This window comes from Miniopterus natalensis, chromosome 7 (assembly GCF_054644295.1).
Source record: "Miniopterus natalensis isolate mMinNat1 chromosome 7, mMinNat1.hap1, whole genome shotgun sequence".
NCBI lineage: Eukaryota > Metazoa > Chordata > Mammalia > Chiroptera > Miniopteridae > Miniopterus > Miniopterus natalensis.
In genome coordinates, this window is record NC_142087.1 from 5,860,925 (window position 1) to 5,880,328 (window position 19,404).

At 45.8% G+C, this 19,404-nt stretch overlaps 1 protein-coding gene across 2 annotated transcripts; it reads right to left on the bottom strand.

The window, feature by feature from the left end:
• Positions 1 to 3,772: 3,772 nt before the first annotated feature.
• Positions 3,773 to 18,801, bottom strand: TTPAL (alpha tocopherol transfer protein like). Of its 2 annotated transcripts, none has more exons than XM_016219389.2 (5): positions 18,542 to 18,801; positions 14,404 to 14,863; positions 11,308 to 11,501; positions 9,836 to 9,946; positions 3,773 to 7,962 (listed from the first exon to the last, which is right to left on the bottom strand). In XM_016219389.2, exons 2-5 carry the CDS (start codon positions 14,846 to 14,848, stop codon positions 7,687 to 7,689), a joined length of 1,026 nt encoding a protein of 341 aa, XP_016074875.1. In that variant the 5' UTR covers positions 14,849 to 14,863; positions 18,542 to 18,801; the 3' UTR covers positions 3,773 to 7,686. The 2 variants fall into 2 exon arrangements, with proteins under 2 accessions (XP_016074875.1, XP_016074876.1); XM_016219390.2 differs by having other exon boundaries at positions 18,719 to 18,798.
• Between the last annotated feature and the right edge of the window lie 603 nt (positions 18,802 to 19,404).

The window sequence follows — 19,404 nt, forward strand, 5'->3', positions numbered from 1 at the left end:
AGTGGCATGAATAAATTGTGTCCTCAGTCACTGTATATATAGAGAATGGATTTAGATAAGACCAGGCAGTCCATGTAAGATCTGAAACAGATAAGTGAAAGTGAGAATGGAGAGAAATTGACAGCTCAGAGCTACTTAGTAATTAAAATTTAAAAATTGGCCAACTATGGGTGAGAAGCAGATTCCTAAGTGATTCTGGTTTAACCACTGGGGTCGATGGTGGTTCAATTTATATGGTGAGGAGCAAGCTGTGCTAGAAGGATGGAGGTATGGTCCCTTAAGAATGCCAAAGAGCATATTCTTCAAAGTCTGACTGGGTTTGCATTAGTTTTGCCATTTTCTTTGTGTCAAACAGCTAATGTTGTTGACTATATACTAAGCTTTATGACCTTGGGCAAATGACTACCTGTCTGAGCCTCACTGTTTTCTTTGAACAAAAGATAGTATTTAGTATTTAGTGCATAAGATTGTTTGGAGAGTAAAGCTACCTTGCAAAGTGCTTAACTCATTTTAAGCACTCTGGTAGTAGCTGGTAATCTCAATATGGGCTAAAAAGAGACTGCCCAATATTAAAAGGTCAGAGAGTTTCAGTCACAATCTAGCACAGGCTAGAACTGAGGTGTTCTTACAGGGTTAAACACAGGGACCTAGAGGGCACAATCTCAGTTGGGGTGGAGGTGTGCAGGTAGGGAAGCAGGGCTTGATAATAGAAATTGTTGCAACCACCGTCTTCTAAACCAGTGGTTTATTTTGGGGTACAGAAATAAGGTTGTAAGGGATTTGGAGGGAAGATAGGGGAGGTTTAGCTCTTTTCCAGTATAAAGCAGACACCCCGCTTTCCTTAATAGCAGGGCCAGCCAGATTAAACCCATTAAGGTCCTACCTTATGTAATTCAAAATAAAAGCAATACTAAACTGTAAAATAAGTGTAATAAAGTTCAATAAAGTTTTTAAATTTTTTCTTATGATATAACTTTGGTATTAATTTGAAATAAATGTTCTTTAAACATTAAGGGGCAGTGTCCCTGCTGTGAGTGGTTTTAAGTTGGAAACCCAGTAGTTTACCCAAGACTGAAGTGAATTATACACATGAGTGCGGAGCTATAGACAAGCATAAATGTCAGCATTTTGACTGTAAAGCAGGGGAGTATTTTGAATCATCAGACCTCATGTGTCATCTCACTCCAGGTGATCACCCAGTGTTTCATTATCATAAATAGGCCTGTCTGTCTCCCAGGAGTGCAGATTGGGGGCCCTGGCTTTGAGGTCCGCAGTGTGCTGTAGGAGTGTATCAAAGGCAATAGCAGTGACTGCCACTTAACCTAGTTACATCTGGGAGAAAGCTTATAGGCCCATGCTGGCTATACTTTCTAGGTTGTTGTTATAAGGTGCTCAGTTAATTGGGAAATAAAACTTTCTCTTGACAACCAAAGGTACTACCAAAGAATAACCATGGACCTGGTTATCAGTGCTTTTGATGTTCTATACCAAATCCTAACTCAGACTTAATTTTAACCAGGACAGCTTTTTTGTCCATTACAACTCCTTGCTGGGTTGTATTTTTCTTTTTACACATTAAGGTAAAGTGAGTATTCAGTAATACGAGTCATGCGTTTGATGTCTGCAGATTGACGGCAGACACCAGGCTTATACTTACTAATGGGAGCAGCACTTCATCTCTTTGTTAATCCTCAACCGAGGATACTTTTTCCATTGCTTTTCAGAGAGAGTGGAAGGGAGAGAGAGAGAAACATCGATGTGAGACACATTGACTGGTTGCCTCCTGCATGTGCCCCAACCAGGGCCAGGGATTGAGCCTGCAACCAAGGTAGTGCCCTTGACTGGGGTCGAACCCGAGACCCTTCAGTCCACGGGCCGGCACTCTAACCACTGAGCCAAACCAACTAGGGCAACACTTCAGATCTCTTTACTCCTTTGTGTTGATCTGTTGTATCCGCTGTGTTACCTACTCAGTGATGTCCTGAGTACTGCTGGGTGACCCAGGCCACATGATGCCTATAACCTCAGGTGAAGAACTACAGTGACTACCACATAAATAGCTACATGTACCAAGCAGTGAACAGACATGTCTACACCTGCAAGGTGGTGATGATTCTCTCCCTTTTGCAGATCAAACCAAGGCTTAGAGAGCTTAGTGATCTGCTCACAATTACACAGAAACCAACCCCAGGCTGACTTAGTTCTTTCTTCAGTTAGACCCCATTGTCTCTTGGCCTTCTGGGATGTAGGAGACAGTATAAACTAGAGACTGCTTAGGGACATGTCAGGGAGTCAACTGGCCCGCCAAGCTACTCATCATTAACAAAAGAAAGTTGGTAATCTCCTAAAGGCAGTAGCTAATACCTTACTAGGACACTATCCCTAATGGCTGGCACCTTATCAAGGGTGAACATTTAGTTAAAAAAATTTTTCCAGTAAACTGGCACCTTAAATGATTTTATTACTCACCAACTATAAATGCAATAATGTGAAACATCTGCTGCCATTTATCATAGGCATGCTAAACGAGTACAATGTGAAGAGTGGGCAGTGGGGAAAACTAAGGTATTTTAGAAAAGAAAGTGCCGACTCATAACATGGACGGTAACTCCAGTGGCGTATAAGTGCCTCATAAGTATCCTTGTAACACCGCTATAAGGTAAGAAGGATTGGAGCCATTAGCTCCATTTTTCCAGGTATGAGAAACAGACGGAGCTTAAGCTCCACGGTTCCCTCAGGGAAGGCTGACCTGAAGAGCGATGTTGCAGTGTGAGTACTCACCTGTTGAATCATCAGAAGCCAACAGTGAGTTGTATAGACATCCTGAATGTATTTCTCAACTGAGCCATCACCAACACACCAGACCCACCATGGGGACCTGTATTTTGTCTCCCCTGGTGAAGATGCATGCTCCTCTATAGAAACAAACTGGACAGGTAGATGGCTGAGCATGCAGAGGACCAGCTGATCAAGCCACACCCTAGTAACCCTCCCAGGGAGTCTGGGTTTACTTAAAGGTGCTTCTGGAATAAAATGTTCAATTACAACTTGAGTGTCAGAGGTTAAGAACCTCTGCTTTATTTTTAAGAAACCTAAAAAAAATAAAGCCAATTTTTAGACTGATGCTTCCTCACCCTCAAAGTTCCTTCTGTCCCTCTGTGTTCCATCTTTTGGGCTAACAGTAAGAGACATGCACCGCCTAGCACCATCAGGAGGAAAATAGTGGGCTCCAGCCTGACTGCCTGGCTTTGAATCCCAGTCCTACTACTTGACCAGCTGTGTGTCCTTGGGCAAGCTGCTCAGCTTTTCTGTGCCTCCCCCTACAGGGGCAATAATACTGCCTCATTAGGGGGTGTGATGGTTAAATGAGATTATGTGAAGAACACTGTTGATGCCCAGCCCACGTGAGCTCTCAGGAATTGTTCACTATCACTGGACGGACTCAGGGCCGGTCTGGGAAGTGTAGCTAGGCCTTGAGAACTGAAAAATGTGCACATTGTCTCCACCACTATGTGCATCCAGCCCCATCATCCTTTCTACACGCTGGTGGCTTCTAACTGTATGTGATCTCCAACCAGCCAGCCCTACATCTACAGAAGGCACTGTGGTGTCAGTGCCCCTCCTGCCTCCGCTGCAGGGTGCCTCTGCCCAGGCCACTGCATACCATGAATAATAAAGCCTCAAAACCTTAATCCAAACTGCCACTGTCACAAAGGGACTCCACACACACTCAACCTTACAGAGATTTTTATTGTTTAAGACTTGGTCATGCATGCTAAAATTACATGTTTTCACCACTTTGACTTAGAAAATGCACTAGAAAAATAAACTTTTGGTCAAAACAAACACTGAAGTAGATGAATCCACCACCATGTGTCCCTATACTCAAAGCCAAACTGAATTTCAGTTTGAAGTGAGGAATGTGACCAGTGGCTGAAATGGTGCCCCAACCTGGTCAGAAAGTTAGCCCACCTCCCACCCATCAGAGTGGTGTCAGAGGCTGTTGGCTCCAGAGAAGGTTCAAGTATTTCACTTGTAACAGGGTCCCACCTGATGTGCAGAGGCGAGGCACATCCACAAGCCCCAAGGGCAGCTGGCTGGCTGCCCAACTGAACACACTGCCCAGTAAGATGGAAGGAAAAGCAACCAATTGGCAAACAGTAGACTCATCACCAGGATCTTCATCCACAAATCACACTGGGCCTCCCCGTGGAGCAGCTTCTACTGAGGACTATCTGACTGATGCTGCTGCTCCTAGCATTTCAAGCAACCACTTCTGAGTCAGGAGAGCAGAAAGGAATTGACTTTAGAGTTACAAAATTAGCATCCCAATACAGAGGCGTGAGAACTGACATTTCTGAACAGTCAAAATGTTTGTTTGGCATCTCCACACCTTTCATGCCACAGGACAGCACACTTACACATTAGCTAACATTTTTCTTCCTAAATGAAAGAGGTTTCAAAGGAAAACCTTAAAAGTTGAAAACTTTAATGCCGCACAGTACTAGTTTTTGCCTACCCAAATACAAACGGAATCCCATGACTGATCTGAGAATCAGATGGCATTTAAGAAATTGCCCACCAGGAGAATTCTGAAAGGCTGAATGTCTCACAGGAATTTGGGGAAAATACTTCTTATTGCCCCGCAGCTTTTTGGCAAACAATGTATCTTGTAAGCTGAAGTGTTTGTAAACTTAACTACAGGTTGCTCCCTGTGAAAGCAGGATGAAGTATGAGGGAGATAAAGCCACCTTGGCCACAAGCAAGTAAGAGGAAGCCAGGGTTGCACTTCTGGCAGTTTCTGTATATTTCTTTCTGTAGATTTCAGCCTCTCCCTGTGAAGGCAGAACAGGGTTCCAGGAAGAGGAACCCTTTTCTGTGCGGTAGTATAGGGGAGGAAGGAGGAAGAAAACCCCCGTGTTACCTATATTTACAGATTCATTTGGAAGCTTTAGGTGCCAATTCATTCAGACCTAAATTTCCTGAATAACCCAGATTGGGGGGTGAGGGCAGCAGCCTCCAGTATGATGGAGTACAGTGTCCCAGTGGCAGGATGCTTGACGCTGGAAATGGAGGACTCAGGGTCAGGGTGTGATGATTCAGTGGCTCAACCAATGCCACACAGCAAGGTACAGCTGGGACTCCAGTCTCCTTCCCTACACTACACTACCTTGAATTTTGGGAAAAGTGCATTTTCAGGCGCCTCTGAAATGGGCCAGAGCTTTTTTCCTAAATGTAGGAAAACACTCCCCATTCTCCCGCTGTTCTCTGCTGTGCTATCAGTGTGCCTCCAACACTGAGTAAGGCTCCCAGTGTGCTCCCTTGGTCATTCCAGCCCCCCTACTGGGGAAACAATGGAAATGCCTGGTGAAGCCTCACAGGCTGCCTTGATTTTCACCCAGGGAGGTCTTGGCTTTGCAGCTTGGTTCAAACTCCTGAGGTGCCAGAACTATTGGATCTCTCTTTGGAATCAAAACAAAGCAGCAGTTCCAGAAAGCAGGCAAACAAACTCTGGCTATAACTCCTTTCAGAAGCTGAAAGAAATAGCTCCTTGGTCCAACTACAAAGGCCTGAACAACATTCTTCCTGGTCTCAGATAATTCTCTAGGTGAGCTTGGCCACCCCTACGTGAAGTCACACAGACAAAGGCAATGGAATGCAATGCAGAGTTTCAAACTTGGAAACTTGGTAGAGCTGAGCAATTTATTTTTCTCTGTCTAGCTTTTTTCTATTTTTTAATCTCTTTTTCCTGTTTGGTACCTAAGAAAGCCTCTAACTAATTTCTGCTCCAGGCAGATGGATTCCAAACCCTCTATCTACATTAGCCACTCCACTTGTTCTATTTAGCTCTCTTCAGCAATGCTAGTCACATCATCATTAGACGGAACTAGAGGCAGCCAGAGGTGTGCCTGTTGGCACTTCTAGCTCAGCCAGGTCCCTATAGGGTTAGTACCTATGGTGAAAAGAGCTTTCCCTAGAATTGGCACTAATGAGGTAAGTAATTCCCACCAACAACTTCTCCAGACAATTTCAGAAGTGCTATAAAGATGAACAGCTTATTTGCAACAGACTGGCCTTTGAATTCCAGTGTACTGTTCTCTTCCTGAGCTGTCCACCTTGCCTTGTAGCCTAATAAGTGCACAGAGAAGGTACACACACAACACATAGTACTTATCACTTTTTAACATCATAATTTACATGGAATGAATAGGAAAGGAAATAGGTCAAAAGCCACGAGATGAACCACCTCGTTTGATGCTTGGGCAAAGGCTGAATTCTTGACAGGAAGGGTCTAACGTGTTGAAATGCAGAACATTCAGTCTGGCTGGACAGATTTAAGTGTGCCCACCCACACCAGAGAGACATACTCAAGTGGGTTTGGGAGGGCAGGGGCCCCAGAAGTGACCCAGCAATAACCTGCCTTTGTATTCATTTCCAGAGACCAGCATTTCAGAATCCCAAGTAATTGAACCATTCCCTGCTGCCAGCTTTACAATATACCACCAGATTCACAGGGATGGGAGGAAGTCATACAAGATCCTAGTCATCTCACCTGCCTGCTCTCACAAGAACCATTCTTTTCAAGTTCAACCCTTACTTCAAAAAGGCAGTTGGTATCGCTGAGTCCCAGGAATATACATACTTGTTTCTTTAAAGGCAGGGCCAACTAGCGACTGACACATCCCTCTTGGAAAGGGCCAGGTGTACCACAAAAAAACAGGATCCAGCCACTTGCAGCTAGAGAGTCATCTTTCTAGCCAGAAAAGCGATGTCTAACGTTCAGTAACTAAATCAAACCCCAGAACCTCAGCAGCCCAAAGGGCCCTCAGTGTCATTTCATTTAGCCTCATTTTACAGATGAGGAGACTGAAGCTCACAAAGGCCCAGGTCTTTTCCATGGCCACACATCTGAGACTGGATCTCAGGTCTCTTAATTCTTAGGCCAGAATTCTTTTAGCTACACAGGTCTGGCCTCCAGTATTTCAGGCTGGGTAAAATTACATACTTCTAGGACCTTGCATGATTCTATTGAGAACCAGGGCTAAGGCTTTGTGGATTTGGGAAAACAAGTTTCTACTGCAAGATTCAATCAATGAATCCCACAGGTGCTTGAAGTCTCTGGATCCCAAATTTGATCAGGAAGTGCTGCTGATGTCCCAACGCATGCCTGATTCAGATAAAGTGCTTTCCAAACCCATAATGGCAACAAGGGCCTGGCCCACAAACTTGTAGATTCCTGATGAGTAACAGAAGTCTGGAGTTAGGGTTCACGTGAAAGCCACAAACTCCCAAAGTCTCACATGTGGACACCTTGCAGGCTTGACCAAAGTGTTTCATAGGAGTGTGCTGACTGGCCAATTGGGCTGTTTCCTCCTGGAACGTGGGAGCAAAGTGACTTTGGTCCTGATCTTTCCTGCTTTGAGATGCGTAAGAACCAGATACAGCTTCCGGATTAATGGCTGCAAACTGGGACTCCAAACATTTGGGACTCATTGGGAACATCTTCCGTGTCTTCTACGGACTAATTCAAGTAACCAAGGGCGAACCCCTCGGCTCACCCTCGGAGCACAACAGGCTTTTCCTCCACGCTGCAGCTTAAGTACAAGGAGCAAGAATGAATCCTTGTGCCTCCCCAGAGGAAAAAAACGAAAGGATTTAAAGATGGTGACACTCACAAGGGAGTGGCTAATAGCAGTACAGCTGTGATTTCACAGCCCGCATGGAGTCATCACACTGCGCATCCGAGGTCAGCCCCTCAGGCAGCAGGGCCCGGCCCAGGATGCTGTCGCAGGCAGGCACAGGTTGGCAGAACTCTCTCACAAAGTCCTCCTCCGAGGCCAGCAGCACTGTGTTCCAGGCAGTGATGTCCAGCTCACCAGCCATGCCCCCATATTCCTTGGGGAGAATGCTTTTTGGAAGGTTTGTGTGGAGAGAGTTCAGGTCAGATCCGTGGAGGAAAAACTAGAGGGAAAGGAAATAAAAACATACATGGCCTTAGGTTAATCAGTAATTCAGTAACCTTCTTCATGGTATGTGCTCAAATAAGCATCTGTTGAATGAATAAAGGAACAGTTGATGGCAACTCTACCCTTCCAGTTCCTCGAAAAGCTTGAGGATCTTTAATTCTCTTTTCTTTATACTCCAGGCCCTGTTGGCTGGTCCTTCAAAATATACCCAGAATCCAACCACTTTGCTGCCACCCTAATGGAACCATGCCGCCATAGTTTCTCACCTGGATTCCCACAACAGCCTCCTTCCTGGTCTCCCTGATCGCACCCTTGTGCCACCACAGTCTAAGCTCTTTTCAGTGGATGTCAGATCACGTCACTCCTCTGTACAACTCTCCAGTGCTCTCATCTCACAGACTAAATGCCAAAGTCCATATGATGGCCCACGGGGCCTGTCACAATCTGACCCCTGTTACTTCTCTGCCTTCCTCTCCTCCCACTTCACCTCTGCTACTTCTCCAGCATGCCGGATATGCTCCCACCTCAGGGTAGGGCTGACACTGGTCCCAGATATCTGTAAGGTTCACTCCCTCACCTCTTTCAAGTCTTTACTCAAATGCCAACTTCTCAATGATGCTACCTCTAAGCACCCTATTGAATATTACAACCCTCTCCCTCTTCCCACACTCACTGTCCCCTTTTGCTGCTTTATTTTTCTCTATTGCACTTATCACATTCTAATACTAGATAACATACATAATACACTGTCTGTGTCTCCCTAAAATGTAAGCTTCCTAGGGGCAGAGACTTTGCTCTATTTTATTCTTCTAGAACACACTTGCATGTAATAGTTGATCAATATTTTTTGAGTGAATGAATGAACATATGAAGGACCAAAGGAACAAGATTGTGGGTGACAAATAAAGTCATTTCACAGATGTAAAAAACCCCCAAAGAACCTGGCCCAAAAGCTGCTTTGGGAAAAGCCGATTGCAAATAGGATCTCCAGAAAGCAACATATGCTCAAACCCAGGCATGAAAGCCACTGAGTTAGTGGTTCTCAAACCTAACTGTGCATCAGAATCACCTAAGAAATTTTAAAATCACAGATTCTTGGGCTCCACCCCTGAGGTGATGGATTCATTAAAACCTTCAGGGAAAAGGCCAGGGGATCTGGATTTTAAGTTCCCTCCCTTGTAATCCTGAGATTTTCTATCTGTGCTTCCTCTGAAAAATAAAATTCAAGACCCAGTCTTTGGAGTGATCACAGTGTTCCTAGGCCTAGAGAAGGAGAAAACTACCACCCTTCACATTTCAATCATGGTGCTGGGAAAGGCTAAGAGAAGTGGCTCTTCCCCCTTTTAAAGTGTCATCTATCCTTTCTTTAAAAAGAATTAAGCTAAAAACTCACATATTTCATAAACCTTGAATCATTCCACAAACTTTATAATACAGCGAGGCAACAAATTAGGTAAATGGAAAGGCTTAGATGGCATTTTGAAACCCAAGGAGCTATAGTAAGAAATCTCCATAACTCTTCTTAACCACTTGCCTGGACTACCCTTTTCCGTGTCCTTTTACATGTAAAATATGATGTTGGTTCACAATGCCCAGCCCAGCATATTAACAAGTCTAAATGATTACAGAGCAGGGAAGCTCTTAGGATAATAATCCTGGCTCTGCTCTTTCTACTGTCAAATATTATATTCTTATTAATTTCATCTTCCCTTCACAGAAAGGCCTGTTCATTGTACTTTCCAAATTAATAGTCCCCAGGCAAAAATAATAAACTAAGATAAGTTTATTGATGTCACAATTAAACTTATAGATGCTACAAATAAGGAAGCAAAAAAAAAGTATCGTAAGTCAATAGGATCATCACTTACTCTGTTTGCTATTTTCTCCTTCAGAAATGGTTTTATTATGGCAAAAATGCCTTTAAATATTCGAGGTTCGTTCACTACATGGACTGCTTTTATCCGAATGGGGAAACCATCCTGTGGGGGAAGGGAAGGGGATGTTAGAACATATGGAGTATTTGCAAATTGTCTGTTACTACAGCCTGCCTCCCCCAGTGAAATCGTCTTCATTTTTAGTCCCCAACATCAGTCTGGTCTGATTCTCATGTTCTCCTCAAAGAAATCCAAGAAGGGGCTAAGCAGGAAGGTAAAAAATTATCTGAGACTATGTGGATGGATCTAGTAAGTAACACACCTTCTGAATCAGTACTGCCCAAAGTACATTTCTCAGGATGTTACAAGGTGTGATGCAAAAAACGGTTCCACGGTAGGTAAGTTTGAGAAGCAGTAGACTAAATATGGTCAAACAGACTTTCTTAACTGCAGGACTGTTCAGAGCTTTAAATGCAAATGTTTACAGTGACATTCACAAGGAAGGGGCTTGCTTTACCATATTTCCCAAACTTATTTAACCCTGGAATTTTGTCTCCCAGATCCTCTTACAGGAAACAATGATCCAAACTCATTATATCAACCCTTGAATCTACATGGAATTTAGCAGGAGGCATCAAAAGAAGAGTGGAAGCTAAGGAAAGCCAGAGCACTGCCTTGAAGCCAGAATTCAAACTTCTGATAACAACCAAATGTAACACTGATATTTAAATAATCAGCCTGGGGCACAGTAGGACCTTAAACACATTGAGAACTGTTTTGTATCTGGTGCCCTACAGTTCACAAGAGGCAGCACCCCTGCAGGCTGGGTCAGAATGAACTAGGAGTCAAGCCTGTTAAAGACATGGGCCAGACTATATCCTCTAGGTCTCAGTTTCCCCATCTACTAAAAAGGAAAAATAATTCTTGACTCGTCTAAGAGGATTCCTAGAAGCACTTAATGGGCTATGATGACTGAAAAGTGCTTTGTAAACCATTACACTGTGAAGATATATAAGAACCTGATGGTTCTCAGTGACTTTTGTTCTGAGACACAGACCTTGAGGGATGAAAGCACCTGGCCAAAACAGTCCAACAGTGCTCCATGTGCCCGGGTCCCACAGGCAGCAGGACAGGCTCTATTACCTTGGGCAGAAGCACAAGCTCTGTTTCATTTGTTAGGAGAATTTCTCCTCACTTTCTTGACAAAAAAAAAAAAAAAAAGGAAAAAGAATTTTCCTGGCTTTTGGACTCTTGTTCAAAAGCTGGTCTTGTCTAGATTGAAGGTACCTCAGAAACTACTAGAGACCCTCATGGGAATGAGTGGTACACAGAATTTTTACATTTCCCATAATGCTTTTGTATTTTTCTGATTGTAGGAGTGGGAAGTGGGGTGTGTGTATCATATGGGTAAATGGACAGGGCCCAAAACAACCACAGAACAGGCACACGACAAATGGGGGCCATACCTGAAGGATGCCAATCACTTTTTTGGCTATAAAAGGGCCAAAGTGAGATGCTTTTGATAAGCTCACTCCTTTGTAGTCTGCAAGAATTACAATTCCATTCACTTGGGTTTCTTCAGACTGAATGAGTTTTTCTAATGTCAAGTATATGGCTCGGATGTTTTCAGTAATTGGATAGTTGCTCGGTATCCATCTGTCTAATGTTATAAGAGATGATCAGTACGTTACATAAATAAATACAAACAATTGGACAGGCTAAGATTTATCTCCATGCTAAAACTGTCATTTAAAAATGGAAAAGCAAAATGATATTCTACCAGCATGGCTCTATTTAGGTTAGGAAATCAGACACCTTCAGCAGCAGCTGATATTTCTTAATTCCTGAAATGGAAATGCAGTTAAGTGTTGAAGTCCAAAGTGTGAACTCTGAAGTTACACCATGGGCAAGTTACTTCCTTATTCTGAGCCTACACTGCCTCCTAAGTATAATGGGATAATAATAATAATTTTTTTGTTAATCCTCACCTGAGGATATTTTTTCTATTGATTTTTAGAGAGAGTGGGAGAGGGGGGAAATAAAGAGAAAGAGAGAGAGAAACATCGATATGAGAGAGACACATCAATTGGTTGCCTCCCGCATATGCCTGGACCAGGGCAGGGCATCAACCCACAACCTAGGTACGTGCCCTTGACCAGGGATCAAACTCGCAACCCTTCGATACTCAGACCGACGCTCTAACCACTGAACACTGGCCAATAGTACTGGCCAATAGGACAATAGTACTTACCTTATGGACATGTATGCCTTCTGCCATCAGATGGGTTACTTTATCTTCAGAACATCACCCTGATTTTCTTTGGGGAACCATCTCTTCCCATGGTAGCTATGCAGTTTGGGGACAACTGAATTGACTCCTGGCTCCAGGTGTGGGCTTGGCCAATCTGGGTCTTATTTGCCCCTGGCCACAGTGTGTGATTCAAGCCAGGTCAAGTGTGCCAAGGGGACTTTGGAAAGAGAAGATCTCTCTTTCCTCTTGGAATGGTGAGGATGGGAGGCTGAGACTCAGGGGCCCCATGAGACAAGAGCTGGTCTGAGAAGGAAGCCCATGCCTAGGACAGCGGCAATGGAGACAACTTTCTAATGCCGTAGTTTGAGCAAATTCCCCTTTCCAGGCTGGATGCTCCTTTAATACTTCTCACATACTTAGGGAGTCTTTCTTTGGTATAAAGATGAAAGTGACAACTTCTGACTATTAACCACTATTCTCAAGAAAATCCCACCAAGGCCCTGGCAGGCTAGCTCAGTTGGTTAGAGCATCATCCCGATATACCAAGGTTTTGGGTTCGATCCCAGGTCAGGGCACATACAAGAAACAACCAATGAACGCATAAAAAAAAGAAAATCCCACCAAAACCTGTGGGACCCTTTCTTAGAAAGATAAAACTCCATGTGATCACCACCAACAGAATGTGTAAAATGCACAAAATTCCTATGAAGATATCTTTGTCCAAAAATTGTGCCAGCTTGCTGTTTGATATTGCTGCCAATTAAACCTGCTTCTAAATAACTGTCTACCATCCTTTTCAACCACAGATGTCTCAAAAGAGCTTCTAAAAAAGGCAAAGCCAATCCCCAGTTGAGAACAAAACCTTCTGTGTACGCCGCTTTCTAAAAGGCTGAGTCAGTGGGGAGGAGGTCTAGATCCACTTCAGACATATGGGGGGAAAATTCATCTCACAAGCAAGGGGTTGAAGCCACACAAAGAGGTGAAATCAGTGTGGTAATATCTGACTGTTTCATAATAGTCTTATGGGCTGAGTAAAGGAGCAGCAGGAAAACCCATGACTGAGTTTCTAGGTATCCTGGTGCCCAGAAATCGCCACTGTATTGCTTATTTAAAAATAAACACCCCTCATTTTGGAAAGTGCCTAAAATAGCAGGTAAAGCAGTTAACACTGTGCCTGGAACACAATAAAGGCTCAAGAAAATGGTTTGGTCTCCAAAGAGGGTTTGGTAAATGACTAACGGAAATGGTGACGTGGGGCTTAAAGGCAGAGGAAAGTGCAGGAAGGGTTCCACTCCCCATCAGAAGTCCCTTCAGGAGGCATTTGTATGCATGAGCAAAGAGAGCTGCCAGCAAGTCCTCCCTTCCCTGGCTTGTCGGGAAGAACACTGTAATCTGAATTTCAAATTTTGTCTCAGCACTGGTCTGATGGTAAATGTTACAGCTGGGGGCGGGGTGGAGGCATGTGGTAGATTGACACCTTCCCAGGCATTGCCCATCCCACACAGATATCTGTACCTCACCTACTCACAAAGGAGGGATGGGGCCAGGGGTCCTGGCAGCCCTGCTTGTACCTGATAACCAGGGCAGCTTTCTCAGCCCACCAGATACCCAACCCTGGAAATCTGGAATTTGCATTGAAGGAACTTAGTTGGGTGGCCAGGTAAACCAACTAGGTATGCCAGATCTAGCCATGTGTACAGAGGCAGCAAAAAGCCAGGCCACAGACAGAAGAGTGAAGTATGCAAAGGGCATCAGAAATGTGTGGCCCAGAGAGAGACACAGACTGACAGAAAGGCAGAGGCAGGGAGAACGGCTTGCTTAGTTTCTGAAGGAGGAATGAACTGGATTCTGTTTCTGGTTCTGGGTTCCAGGGCCTAGTGACAGCTGCTGCACCTTCAGCAAAGTGGTTCTATAAGATGCTCCTGTCTCCTCACCCAAGGATATTTTTTCCAATGCTTTTAAGAGAGAGAGTGGAAGAGGGAGAGAGAGAAAGAGAAACATTGATGTGAAAGCGACACATCAATTGGTTGCCTCCCGCATGCACCACAACAGGGGCCGGGATTAAGCCTGCAACCAAGATACGTACCCTTGGCTGGAACTGAACTTGGGACCACTGAGCCAAATTGGCTAGGGCCCTCCTTTTTTTCTTAAGCCAGGTTGAGCAGGGCTTTGTCATCTGCCATTAAAAGAGCCTTGACTAAAACAGGGAGGGGACAAAAGGCAAAAGGAAAGGAAGAGAAGGTGCTAGACAGACATATCCCCAAAAGAGGCTGTATATACACACACACCCAGCAACAGCCTATGGCAATACCTGGGCGGATGCAGAGGATATGACATCCCCGGGGGTCAGTGTGGGGCAGCACGGTGAGGAATCCTGAAGCGAGGACATCTTTTAAGGCCGAAGGCTTCAGGTTATTGAAGACTTCGGGCCAGCTTCTCCTGCAGCTGTGGTAGTTGATCAGGAGCTGCAGGGCCCGGTCATAATCAAACTTGCGGGCTCGGAGGAAGCGCAGCAGGAAGGCATCATCCAGAGAGGTGCGCAGGTTTGGGTACTCTTTCCGCACCATGTCACGGAGGGCCTGGACATCTCGCAGTCTCCATTCTGGCTTCTCCTGCAGCTCTTCCCTGGCCTTGGTGACCAGTTCTTCCGTCAGTGAGCACACATAGCCAGGAGGCTCCGGTGCTGGTGGCAGCTCATTTTCGGAAAGTGAGGCCGCAGAAGGGCTGGTTCTCAGAGAGTCACTTTCTTCTGACATTAGGTACTAGAATCCCTGTTAAAACAGAAGCCCCAAGCAAAATTAATAAAGTGCAGCATTATTAACTGGTCATTCAAACCCCAGGGCAGCTGATGTAGGGGGACAGGAACATTTTTGTTAAGCCAAGTAACCTCAGAGCAGTGGTCTCAACTGGGTGGGTAGGGGCAAACTGGATCTGAACCATGTGCCCAAGTCCAACCCCAGATAACGAAGCTAGAAGCTCCAGAGGCACCCAGGCCTACAGCAGGAAACACATTCCTCATCAAACATCATGGCCTTGCTCGCAGATGTATGAATGGGTGCTTGACCTTACTCATAATTAAAGAAATGTGAATTAAAACAACTCTGAAATTCAGATTGGAAAAATGTAAAATGGGTACTCTGATATGCTTGCTGTTGGGAGAATAAATTATATAGCCTCTTTAGATGTCAGTTTGTCAACATCTATCAAAATTTAACCCTGGCCAGGTGGCTCAATTGATTGGAGCATCATTCTGTACACCAAAAGGTTGTGGGTTCAATTTCCAGTCAGGGCACATACCTAGGTTGTGGGTTTGATCCCTGGTCAGGGGTGTGTACAGGAGGCAACCAATCAGTATTTCTCTCTCACGTAAGGTTTCTCTCTCTCTCTCTAATCAATAAACATATTTTCAGGTAAAAATAAATAAAAAGTTAAAACATTAAAACCACATACCCTTTGCTCCGGATTCCATTTCCAGTACATACACTTATATGTGTGGAAAATGTATGCACAGAAGGATGACCATCACAAGAATTGATTATAATGGCAAAAGACTGGAAACACTTTAACTACATATCAGTTGGAGACTGGTTAAATAATATCACCATATGAATGGAATACTATTCAGTCATGAAAATCAGGTAGAACTTTATAAAATTTTTATAAGGGAAAAGAAGCAGGTTGTAGAACAGCATACATAAAATAATTGTGTTTATGTTTTAAAAATATATACATATATACATTTGTGAATGCACCTAACATTTCTGAAAGGAGATATAAGAAACTGTTGCCAGTGGTTCTCAGGGAACAGAACTAAAGAACCAGATATTTAATGTGGGAGAGACTTTACTGTACTGTTTGAATTTTGTTTACCATATACAATATAACTTAACATGGTGGCCATGATACTGAAGTCATCAGATCTCCTGCTGGGGTGAAATATAATTGATGGATGGGCCTAGCTAATGTCCCTCTAGATCCACCATTCAGTGGTTGTCACTCTCCACAGACTGCCCGCAGCCAATGACTGAGACATGGGACTCCTCTAAGAGGCAACTCTGCCGTGAGGACTACCTATCAGCCTGGCCAGACAAACCTTTCATGGACCTGCATTGCAGTCCAAGACTTCCTGCCCAAATCTCCTTCACAGGGGCCAGCTCCCCTCCCTTTATGCTTCATGGGCGTTGCCACCAATAGATTTCTCTCATGTCTAATCTCATCCTGGTGTCTGCTTCCTAGAAGACCGAAACCAGCACACTTATCGAATGAAAAACAAAAACAGCAGCCTTAGATATTCCAGGAATAAGCTAGCAGCAGGGCTGTCTAGTTCCAAATCCCGAGCTCTTGCCCATGGCTGTCACTGAACTCCCACTTGGAGCTCAACAAGGAAGGAAGGGACCTCTTAGGGGTCTCTGCACATGGCCAGTCACCCGCAATTGCACGGAGCTCAACAAGGAAGGCAGGGACCTCTTAGGGGTCTCTGCACATAGCCAGTCACCCGCAATTGCACGGCAGTCACTGTGACTAGGTCACTTCCCCTAAGTCTTAGGTCTGCCCACTCCATTCCTTGCATTCTAACCTCCAGTGCCACCCAGCTTCTTTCACTTCTTCCCAGAGGTGTTTTCTTGTCTTGTGCACATCCTGTTCCCTCCAACTAACATGCTCTTCCTCCAGTTTATCACCTGACTGATTCACCCTTAAGTTCCAATTAGATGCCACTTCATTCATTCAACAAATATTGAGCACTTACTATGTACCAGGCCCACTTCCAGGCACTGGGGATACAGCAGTGAATAAAAAACTCCAGCCTTCATTGAGCTTAGATACTAGTGGGGGTGGGGGCACTATAAACAAAATAAACTATACAGTCTGCTAGAACATAAGTACTATGGAGAGAGATAAAGCAGGGAAAGAGGTTGAATGTATCTAGGGATAGGAGTTGCAACTGTAAATAGGGTGGTCAGGGAAGGCCTCACCCAAGTAACAATGAAGCAAAGACAAAAGAGATGACGGAGCAAGCTGTGTAGGTATCTGGGGGGACAAGTGCAAAGCCAGAGGCAGGGACATGCCTGGCTTTTTTGAGGAAGGAAGAGAAGGCCAGTGTGGCTAGAGCCAAATGAGCAAGGGAGGGAGTATTAGCTGATGGATTTAGAGAGGTACCCATTGGTACAGAGCTTTGCAGGCCAATAAAAAGTTAGACTTTGAGTTTGGTGGGAGCCATGGAGGGTTTTCAGTAGAGTAACATGACCATTTATATTTTAAAAGGATTACCTGGCTGTCTTACGAATGAACTAACGGGGATGGAGACATAAATGAAGAGATCATTCAGAGGCTGCTGCAATGATCCAAGCGAGATGATGGTGCTTGAACAGGAGGCAGCTTGCCCGTCTCCAGGTCAGGTTAGAAGCCTTCCCCACAGGAGCTCTTTGACGTAGCACTTCTCCCATTCCACAGTAATTGTCTGTAGGCAATTTGTGGGCAATGTTCACATCTGTCTTCTGTCTTTCTCATCACCTTAAACCCAGCACCTAACAGGGTGCCAGGCACACAGTCTGAGCTCCATAAATATTTGTTGAATGAGTTTAATCTGCGTGGCAGAGGTATGCTGAACAAGGAATGGAACAATCATAGATTGATAGGACCCACCCTGGGCTCTGTTTCCAGGGCGTTACCAACAGATGCCTGTAATCCCAATTCAGTACTTACCCAGGAGAAATACTCTATGTCCCACATCCCTCTCCTAGCCTCAAAGTCCTTTCCAGCCTCTCTCCTAGTTTCCCACCTCTCAATGCACATTAAATGCCAGTCGAAGCAAACTACTGACCCACCATTCTCAGAACGCCTCTTGCAGTTATGACACCTCTGCCTGGAATTTCCTCTCCTTGTTTGTTCCCAACCAGACAACTCATCACCTTACAGACCCAGCTTCAATGTCACCTCCCCGATTCCCCCGGGGTGACTCCCTCGTTTTCCACAGCAGCTATTTCTTTCAGAAATGGCATTCCAGTGTGATGGGTATTTACATGAACACTCCTCAGAGTCAGTTTCACTATCCATTCATTACCAAATAATTACTGATCACCTACCATAGGTGTCAGGCACTGCGCTCATAGGCACTGAGCATACAACGGGGAACAATATAATTCTCTGCCTTAGGAAGTTTAACTCACAGTGCAATAATGAAGAGATAACATGTACTTGAGCATTTTACCATGTATCAAGCACGGTGATAAGCACTTTACATCTCTCTCTCATTTAATCCTCACAATCTCTGGTCACAGCTCTATGACTGTTCCCATTTACAAAGGAGGAAAGCGCCCACTAGAATGTAAATCCCACGGGGGCAGACAATTTGCCTGGCATGTTCACGGCTACCCCGGGCCTGGCACATGACGGTGCTCGGCAGCGACGGGCGGGTGACGTGAGGCTGAGCGACGTGCCGGGGTACACACCTCGTGAGGCAGGGCAGGATGCGCGCGGCCCACACCGGAGCTTCCCGTTGACTCCCCAGGGGCTCGCGGGGTCGAGCAGGGCCGGGCTCAGTCACCGCCGGGCGAACCGACCGACGGGTCGGGGGAGGGAGGGGTGCAGGCACCGTTCGTCAGGGTGCAGCCGGGAACCCTCCTCACCTGGAGTCCGTCATTCTGTGAGCGGCACCTTCTCCCCACGCCACCCAAACAAGGGGAGGTCAGGCTGCCAGAGCCCCCGGAGCCCGAGACTAGACGTCCCGTCGGCAGCCCTTTGCGGCCCCCACTTCCGGCTGTCACCCCTTCCCCAGGTGTCCCCCATTTCCTGGGGTCTCTCTCCTCGAGTCCCCCACTTCCGGTTACCCCTCCCTCTCAGGGGTCCCTTTCCCCGGCCCCCTGGACGCACGGACGGGCTCGCGGGCACTCACCGGCCCGGCTACGGGGCGGAGCGCGGGTCAATGGGCGGCGGGCGCCTGGTCCGGCAGCGCGCGCAGAACGACCCGCACGCCCCGCCCGGCCGGCCCGGTCCGGCCCCTCGCGCCGGAAGTGACGTAGGCAGGGCGCGCACGGACAGGCACCGCCCGGAGTGCGCATGTGCGGTACCTCGCCGCCGTCTCTGTCTTTTGTCTCCACCTGGCGGCCGAGCCGGCGCAGTGGGACACGAGCCCGGGCAGGGGCCGGCGGGGAGGAGCGGGGGTGGCAGCAAGCTTAGGCGGTGCAGCCGGGGAAACTGAGGCCCAGAGAAGGAAGGAAAGAAGCTGCCGTTTTCTGAGAACGTAACTACCGAGCGCCTGGTGTTTTACTTTTATTGTCTCATTAAATCCTCACATTTATGGAAACTTTCATGA